This window comes from Babylonia areolata, chromosome 11 (assembly GCF_041734735.1).
Source record: "Babylonia areolata isolate BAREFJ2019XMU chromosome 11, ASM4173473v1, whole genome shotgun sequence".
NCBI classification, from domain to species: domain Eukaryota; kingdom Metazoa; phylum Mollusca; class Gastropoda; order Neogastropoda; family Buccinidae; genus Babylonia; species Babylonia areolata.
In genome coordinates this window covers 22,940,459-22,950,458 of record NC_134886.1, presented here as the reverse complement: position 1 = coordinate 22,950,458, position 10,000 = coordinate 22,940,459, and the positions used below count along the sequence as shown (strand labels likewise).

General features: G+C 43.8%; 1 protein-coding gene across 3 annotated transcripts in view; it reads right to left on the bottom strand.

Annotated features, from left to right (window-relative positions):
• Nucleotides 1-10,000, bottom strand: part of LOC143287602 (neprilysin-2-like) — a 237,601-nt gene that overhangs the window by 151,240 nt on the left and 76,361 nt on the right. For all 3 annotated transcript variants that reach the window (XR_013055981.1, XM_076595714.1, XM_076595715.1), the window contains 2 exons: nt 7,039-7,178; nt 3,837-3,927 (listed from right to left, as the gene is read on the bottom strand). Coding sequence is in view for 2 of the 3 variants with exons in the window: in XM_076595714.1 (XP_076451829.1) it covers nt 3,837-3,927; nt 7,039-7,178 (231 nt within the window). In the remaining variant the exon portion in view is untranslated. The remainder of the gene's footprint in view (nt 1-3,836; nt 3,928-7,038; nt 7,179-10,000) is intronic.

Sequence of the window (10,000 nt, the reverse complement as noted above, 5' to 3'; positions counted from 1 at the left end):
GTACACATGCGTACACATACACACACACAGACACAGACACACACACACACACACGCACACACACACACGCGCGCGCGCGCACGCACGCACGCGCGCACGCGCACACACACACACACACACACACACACACACACACACACACATACACATGCGCATACTTATTATAACAATAGTTGTGCATTAAGATTGATCAGTTCTTTCAGAACTGAACTGACTGGGGTATAAAACTGTTGCGGGTTCTAAGAGTTTTCAGTCTGGGAAATCGGTAGCGTTCCCCTGAAGGAAAGAGTTCATAATATTTTGACAGTATATGGCTGTCTTCGCGTATGATCTGTGTGGATTTTTGTTTCATCCGTCGTTTGTACGACTCATTCAAAGATTCTTGTTTGACACCAACTATTTTGCTAGACACATTTACAATTTTACTCAATGTGTTCTTGTTCTTCACGTTCAAAGTTCCATACCAGCAGGTGAACGAGAAAGTTAAAACTGATTCAATGAAGCAGCGATAAAAAAAAAAAACCACTGAAGAATTTTGTGATTTGTGTTGGGTGTAAAAGTGAGCTGATCGTCAATTATTGTCCCTTGATACTTGTATTCCCTAACTCTTTCAACTTGTTTGCCTAACTGAAGATGGAGTTTGAGTTGAGAAATCTGTCCTTCAATCATAAAAAACGGAATGATGTGAACTGGTCAGTCTGAGATCCAACAAGCATAGGTAGTGGATCAGATCGGCTTTCCTGCAATACTGGTTCGGTATGAGTGAATCAAAAGGAGGAGTTTGTATTATACTCCATGTTTGGTGATACATATTACACTTACCATGTCAAACTGATGCAAACTAGGCCTATCGGTTTGCTCTGCTTGGCCAAATTTCGCGCGGCTAACAGTGAAAAGACGACCCGTCTTGCCCGGTCCGCTCTTAGCCAATCAAACGCCTCTAAAAGCTACACGCGCTGAATCATTCTTTTGGCCAAGACTCTCGGCGCCATCTTGTCAGGTTTACGCTCTGTCTCGATTGATTTTACTCGATTCGACTCTGCCCCCTCGAATCGTACTTTTTTTCTACCTCTCAGTCGATCCTGTCTTTGCTTTCTCTGTTGGGGATCGGATTTTCGCTGGGTGCCAAAGCGCGGTTACCATGCTTCTCAAAATCCAGTTACCATTCCTGAGATGACTTAAATTCTGAACAGTGCGTGGAGGACCTGAAGACCAATGCATTGGCGGATCGCCCATAGCGTGGTGATTCATGACAGAGACATGTGTCTGCACTTACATGATTGACGTTTTCCTCCTGCCCCCCCTCACCCCTACCCCCCTGTCCCCCAACTCCCCTCCTCCTCCTTCTTCTTCTTCCTCTTCTCTCTCTCTCTCTGTCTCTTTCTTTTCACCCTCTCTCTACTGTCTGTCTGTCTGTCTCTGTCTCTGTCTGTCTGTCTCTCTCTCTCTTACTGTTTCCCCTTCGAGGGCTGCATGAAAAAAAAAGCATTCTTATGCTTATTGTATTAACCTCAGAAAATAAAATTTATTCAATTAATCTCTCTCTCTCTCTCTCTCTCTCTCTCTCTCTCTCTCTCTCTTTTCCACCCCTCTCTCTACTGTCTGTCTCTGTCTCTCTGTCTCTGTTTCAGTTCTCTCAGTCTCTCTCTCTTTGCGTGTCTGTCTCTCTGTCTGTCTGTGTCTCTATCTCTGTTTCTCTGAGTCTCTCTTTCTCTGTCTCTGTGTCTCGCTCTGTTTCGCTGTGATTGTGTGTGTGTGTGTGTGTGTGTGTGTGTGTGTGTGTGTGTGTGTGTGTGTGTGTGTGTGTGTGTGTCTTTCCACCCTTCTCTCTACCCCCTCCTTCCCACCCTCCCTCCCTTCGTTCCAAACCGACGCACAGTGTCAGTGTCAGTGTCAGTGTCAGGGTGCCTCGTGAAGAAAGCTGCAACTGGGTGACAGCGCAGACTGAAAAAAAACACCATTAAAAAAACAAACAAACAAACAAAAACAAAAAAAAAAAAAACCCAACAACAACTCTGGAATACTTGAAGACTTCAAGAGAAGTTTGGCATGAAGTGGGTTGAAAAGAAAACTCGTTTAGCAGCTGCAAAAGCCACTGCAAAATAATCCCCCCTCGCTCCCCCCCCCCCCCCGCCCCCACACAACACACACACCCCATTTCGCTTTCTTAATATAGGTTTCTCTGTCTCTGTCTCTCTCTCCCCCTTAAACTCTGTCTATCTGTCTATCTATCTAGCTAGCTGTCTCTATCACTATCTGTGTGTGTGTGTGTGTGTGTGTGTGTGTGTGTGTGTGTGTCTTTCTCCTTCTCTCTGTCTCTGTCTGTCTGTCTCTCTCCCTCTCTCTCCCTCCCTCTTTTTCTATATGTCTATCTAGCTAGCTATCTCTATCACTATCTATGTCTCCCTTTCCCTCCCTCTCTCTCTGTGTCTCTCTTCCCCCTCTCTCTCTTTCTATCTTCTGTCTCTCTCTCCTCTCTCTCTTCCCCTCTTTATCTATCTATCTATCTATCTATCTATCTATCTATCTGTCTATCTATCTATCTGTCTCTATCACTATCACTATCTCTCTCGCTCTCACCATCTCTCTTTCCCTCTCTCTCTCTCTCTATCTATCTCTCTCTCTCTCTATTTATCTGTCTGTCTGTCTGTCTCTATCACTATCACTATCTCTCTCTCTCTCCCCTCTCTCTTCCCCTCTTTATCTATCTATCTCTCCCTCTCTCTTCTCCTCTTTCTCTATCTATCAATCTATCTATCTATATCTCTATCACTATATCTCTCTCTCTTTCTGAAGAAGAAGAAGAAGAACAAGAACAAGAACAAGAACAAGAAGACAGTTAGAAAGGATTATGGCACGACAAAGAGTTAAACATAGCTCAATACTGTCTGATATTAATTTTCTTCTCAAACCATACTCTCTCTCTCTCTCTCTCTCTCTCTCTTCAGTACTAACGGCCTCCAAAAGATCGCGACACAATTAGGTACGGTATGCACGTGCAGAAATCATGACATAATTATACATTCAGTAGCACCTTGCAGCTGTTGTCTCCAGATGTTTCCAATTAGTGCAAAGAGAGAGAGAGAGAGAGAGAGAGAGAGAGAGAGGGGGGGGGAGGGAGAAAGACAGAGAGGGAGAGATCGAAAGACATTGAGAAAGAGAGAGGGCGGAGAGAGAGTGAGAGGGAGAGAGAGAGAGTGAGAGAGAGGGGGGGAGAGAGTGGGAGAGAGAGAGGGGGAGAGAGAAAATGAGAGAGAGGGGGGGGATATAGTGAGAGAGAGAGAGAGAGAAGGGGAGAGAGTGAGTGGGAGAGAGAGGCCGTGAGTGAGAGAGTGGGGGAGAGAGATAGTGAGAGGGGAGTAGGGAGAGTGAGAGAGAGATAGGGGAGAGAGAGGGAGAGGGAGAGGGGGAGAGAGTGAGAGAGAGAGAGGGGGGAGAGAGAGGGGGGGAGAGAGAGTGAGAGAGAGAGGGGGGGGAGAGATAGTGAGAGTGGAGTAGAGAGAGTGAGAGAGAGATAGGGGAGAGAGAGTGAGAGGGAGTGAGCGGGAGAGAGCGAGAGGTGGGAGAGAGAGAGGGAGAGAGAGAGTGAGAGGGAAAGAGAGGGAGTGAGAGAGAGAGAGTGTGACAGAGAGAGAGGGGAGAGAGAGAGAATGAGAGGGAAAGAGAGGGAGTGAGAGAGAGAGAGAGAGGGGGAGAGAGAGAGAGTGAGAGACGGGGTGATCAGCAGCCAGCCAGCATAACTTCAGAGCCAAAACTGACATAGCGATTGCTATCACGCTCCAACTCGTGCAAAGTACAAAGTATTTTTTTGTATTTTTTATTTTCATGGCACCCACCTTGTAATATTCAACGATGATTTTCCGGAACGGTTCAGAGATGTGAGCAGTGTGTCTCCATAGAGACGACATGAGGTAGTTGGCTTTCACTCTGGTGGAGGAAACGAACAAAAAAAAATCATCAAGAACAGAACACAATACATATGAGTGCATCTGTAAGCAGGTAACCCCTCCCTCCACACACAGTCACACACACACACAAGCACACACACAGGCACCCTCGCGCGCGCACACACACACACACACACACAGCAACACACACACACACACACACACACACACACACACACACACACACACACACACACACACACACACACACACACACACACACACACACACACACAGAAGCATATACGTGATAGAAAAAGGATAGAGCGACACAACAGTGAATGTCATAAACGAGATGGCCTCTCTCTCTCTCTCTCTCTCTCTCTCTACACACACACACACACACACACACACACACACACACACACACACACACACACACACACACACACACAGAGGCATATATATGATAAAAAAAAGGATAGAACGACATAACAATGAATGTCATTAACGCGCTGGCCCCTTTCTCTCTCTCTCTCTGTCTCTCTCTCTCCATCCACACACACACACACACACACACACACACACACACACACACACACACACACACACACACACACACACGGCGTTTAGACAACGGGGAAAAAAACTCAACAAGAACAACAACAACAAAAAAAACCAACAGAAAAGTCAAGAAAAGTGAACGCGTACTTGAAAGTGTCTGGAGACAAAATGACAGCCACACAGCAACACGTTCATTGCTGTATGTGGGAGGGTGGTGGGTGGAAACTGCATTTAAAAACTCTGACAATACACATTAGTCTCTCTCTTCAAACCTCCTCTCTCTCTCTCTCTCTCTCTCTCTCCTTTTAATAGCTGTTATACGCCATTTTGTTCTGATTAGTACCTACTACGTCACTAGAGAGTTCAGCTAATGACATTAAACATTTCAGTGTTCAGTGTTCTCTCTCTCTCTCTCTTTCTTTCTTTCTCTCTCTCTCTTTAATATCTGTTATGCGCCAGTTTGTTCCGATTAGTACCTACTAGATTTCAGCTAATGACATTAAACATTTCAGTGTTCAGTGTTCTCTCTCTCTCTCTCTTTAATGTCTGTTTTGCGCCATTTTGTACCTACTATTGTTCTCAGACGCTCTCTCCGTGCTCAAAGCCCTCAAGAACTCCCAATGCAAAGAACAGAACCATCTCACTTCAGCCCTTGTTGCCCTGAGTGCCAAAGTGGAGAAAGTGGTGATACAATGGGTACCAGCACACTGTGGCATCAGAGGCAACGAAAAAGCGGACATTCTGGCAAAAGACGGTGCACAGAAGGAGCAGGCCAACAAACTGGTGTCATACGATGAAATCAAGACAATCATCAAGGCACAGCAAGGAATAAAGTGGCGCCTCCAGCACCCCAAATATAACCCAGAAGACAGATACCATTTGCTGGAACGACGGGAACAGGTCAAGATCATCCGTCTGAGGACTGGACACAACCGCCTTCTCCACCACATGCACACAGAGTGGAGAGTGCCCTTGTGGTGAGGGACCAATGACAACCGACCACATCCTTCAAAACTGTAGGACGCATGCAGCATCCAGTAGGAAGTACTGGCCAACACCGACAGCAATGGAAGCCAAACTGTACGGCACTACCTTTTTTTTCCTATCGAAGTAGATTTTTCTACAGAATTTTGCCAGGAACAACCCTTTTGTGCCGTGGGTTATTTTACGTGTGGTAAGTGCATGCTGCACGCGGGACCTCGGTTTATCGTCTCATCCGAATGACTAGCGTCCAGACCACCACTCAAGGTCTAGTGGAGGGGGAGAAAATATCTGCGGCTGAGCCGTGATTCGAACCAGTGCGATCAGATTCTCTCGCTTCCAAGGTGGACGCGTTACCTCTAGGCCATCACTTCACTTGCCACCATCTTGCTCCCCCCTTCCCCCCCTCCACCCCCCTCGATATTTCGGTTCCACAAGCCACGAAAATAGGTGAAATAATTCAGGACGCAAAAAAGGACATAACGTTATTATTATTTTCTTCTTTTTTTCTTCTTTTTTTTTCATCATTTTCATTTTTGATACTATTGCTATCATCATTATCATTATATTTATTATTGATATTGCTGTTGACGGGCGCAATAGCCGAGTGGTTAAAGCGTTGGACTTTCAATCTGAGGGTCCCAGGTTCGAATCTCGGTAACGGCGCCTGGTGGGTAAAGGGTGGAGATTTTTCCGATCTCCCAGGTCAACATATGTGCAGACCTGCTTGTGCCTGAACTCCCTTCGTGTGTATACGTAAGCAGAAGATCAAGTACGCACGTTAAAGATCCCGTAATCCATGTCAGCGTTCGGTGGGTTATGGAAACAAGAATGTACCCAGCATGCACACCCCCGAAAAACAGAGTATGGCTGCCTTCATGGCGGGGTAAAAACGGTCATACACGTAAAAGTCCACGCGTGTACAAACGAGTGAACGTGGGAGTTGCAGCCCACGACGGAAGAAGAAGAAGAAGATTGATTGATTGATTGATTGAATCTTTAATGGGCAAAGAATTAGGCACAGTAAAGGCCTTTTTACAATTCTGCCCATTTAACGACACAAAACATAAAAATAAAGAACGACACAAAATATAAAAATAAAGAAATAAAATGAAATAAAATAAAATAATAAGAACGACGAATAAGAATAGTAACTGGAATAGTCTATTAAAGGTAACAAAGCGATGAAAAGAACAATTGGTACATTACATGTACGTACGTACGTACTTACACACACACACACACACACACACACACACACACACACACACACACACACACACACACACACACACACACACACACACACTTATAAAACAAGCAAACAAAGACATACGTACACATTCACGCCCACACACTCAAACACACACAAACACATACACGCACTTACTGTTCGTCTGCTAGAACGATCACACATACATTCAATTTTTCATTCATCATGGCATGACAGCTAGTGGACTGAGTGCAAGCAAGCATTTGCAAAAGACCGCGAGTAGGTTAATCAAAAGTATCGAACAGAAATATTCTTATGTTAGTTTTAAAGAAGAAGAAGAAGAAGATATTGCTGTCGATGTTGCTGCACCCACACCGCCAAGGCAAAACGAACCTGTCTGACGTCTTCTCCAGAAGAGGGAAGAGCTTCTTGAGGTATGTAGGGGAGGAAAGAACTATCCTGTCGGCAGACGTGATTTGGGGCGGGGCGGCGCCATATTGGACCAGTCCGTTGATGAAATTCACCCAGTCAAACTGAAACAAGTGGGCGAGACATGTCATTGGAAAGGACAGTGAAACAGTCAAACATAGAGAGAGAGAGAGAAAAAAAAAAGAAGAAAAAGAAAAAGGAACGAAAATCAACTTGAGTTTCAATAATTCATGCAGAAACAATGCACTAAGCGTCTACATTCGTATTATTCATGCTATTTTGTATTTTGTATTTCTTTTTATCCCAACAGATTTCTCCGTGTGAAATTTGGGCTGCTTTCCCCAGTGAGAGCGCGTCGCTACACTACAGCGCCACCCTTTTGTTGTTTTTTTTTTTTTCCTGCGTGCAGTTTTATTTGTTTTTCCTATCGAAGTGGATATTTCTACAGAATTTTGCCAGGGACAACCCTTCTTTTGCCGTGGGTTCTTTTACGTGCGCTAAATGCATGCATGCTGCACACGGTACCTCCGTTGGTTGATCGTTTCATCCGAATGACTAGCGTCCAGACCACCACTCATGGTCTAGTGGAGGGGGAGAAATTATCGGCGGCTGAGCTGTGATTCGAACCAGTGCGCTCAGATTGTCTCGCTTCCTAGGCGGACGCATTGCCTCTAGACCATCACTCCTCTGTGTGTGTGTGTGTGTGTGTGTGTGTGTGTGTGTGTGTGTGTGTGTGTGTGTGTGAGAAAACGTAGCATGAACACATTACTGCTGAAGGAAGATGCTACAAGGGGAAAGACAAAGTGTTCTCAAAGAAGGGAACCCACTAAAGGAATGTGGTGTCAGTTCTTCGAAAAACATGTTGCGCTGTAAAAGCATGTTGTACTGTAAAAGTATATTGTGCTGTAAAAGTATGTTGTGCTGTAAAAGTATGTTGTGCTGTAAAAGTATATTGTGCTGTAAAAGTATGTTGTGCTGTAAAAGTATATTGTGATGTAAAAGCATGTTGTGCTGTGAAAGTATATTGTGCTGTAAAAGTATATTGTACTGTAAAAACATGCTGTACTGTAAAAGTATGTTGTGCTGTAAAAGCATGTTGTGCTGTAAAAGTATGTTGTGCTGTAAAAGCATGTTGTGCTGTAAAAGTATGTTGTGCTGTAAAAGTATATTGTGATGTAAAAGCATGTTGTGCTGTAAAAGTATATTGTGCTGTAAAAGTATGTTGTACTGTAAAAGTATGTTGTGCTGTAAAAGCATGTTGTGCTGTAAAAGTATGTTGTGCTGTAAAAGTATGTTGTGCTGTAAAAGTATGTTGTGCTGTAAAAGCATGTTGTGCTGTAAAAGTATGTTGTGCTGTAAAAAGTATGTTGTACTGTAAAATTATGCTGTACTGTAAAAGTATGCTGTACTGTAAAAGTATATTGTGCTGTAAAAGCATGTTGTGCTGTAAAAGTATGCTATACTGTAAAAGTATATTGTGCTGTAAAAGCATGCTGTGCTGTAAAAAGTATGTTGTACTGTAAAAGCATGTTGTGCTGTAAAAGCATGTTGTGCTGTAAAAGCATGCTGTACTGTAAAAGTATGTTGTACTGTAAAAGCATGTTGTGCTGTAAAAAGTATGTTGTACTGTAAAAGCATGTTGTGCTGTAAAAGTATGTTGTACTGTAAAAGCATGTTGTGCTGTAAAAAGTATGCTGTACTGTAAAAGTATGCTGTACTGTAAAAGCATGCTGTACTGTAAAAGTATGTTGTACTGTAAAAGCATGTTGTGCTGTAAAAAGTATGTTGTACTGTAAAAGTATGCTGTACTGTAAAAGTATGTTGTACTGTAAAAGTATGCTGTACTGTAAAAGTATGCTGTACTGTAAAAGCATGCTGTACTGTAAAAGTATGTTGTACTGTAAAAGCATGTTGTGCTGTAAAAAGTATGTTGTACTGTAAAAGCATGTTGTGCTGTAAAAGTATGTTGTACTGTTTAACGGTCATTATATTGCTACGTTTCAGTGTTCTCTGGGGCATGTGTATGTATGTGTACATGGCTTTCTGCACGCATTCCTGTAATGCACACACGCACACACGCACACATACACACATGCATGCACGCACGCACGCACACCCACCCACACGCACACACCCATATATATATATATATATATATATATATATACGACACTGCACTGCACTACACTAAACTACACTAAAGTATACTTCACTACACTGCACTACACTGCTCTGTACTACACTACACTATACTGTTCTACACAAAACTACACTACACAGCACTGTACTACACTACAGTACACTACACTATACTGCTCTACACTACACTGCAGTGCGCTGTTCTACACTACACTACTCTGTACTACACTGCACTACACTACTCTGTATTACACTACACTACACTACTCTGTACTACACTACACTGACTGCACTGCACTACACTACACTACTCTGTACTACACTACAGTTGCACTGCACTGCACTACACTACACTACTCTGTACTACACTGCATTACACTACACTACACTACTCTGTACTACACTGCACTACACTACACTACTCTGTGTTATACTGCACTGCACTACATTGCACTACTATGCACTACACTACACTGCACTACACTGCTTTGTACAACACAACACCACACCGTATACTACACTGCACTACACTACGCTGTAGTGCGCTGCACTACACTACACTGCACTACTCTGTACTACACTACACTACACTGCACTGCACTGCACTACACTGCACTGTATTTTCACCGCACTACACTATTTCATCAGTGCACAATGCTGTCTTTTTCAGAAACGGGGTGTGTGCAGGACAGAGAGAGAGAGAGAGAGAGAGAGAGAGAGAGAGAGAGAGACAGAGACAGAGACAGAGACAGAGACAGAGAGGCAGAAACAGATACAACAGGATAGT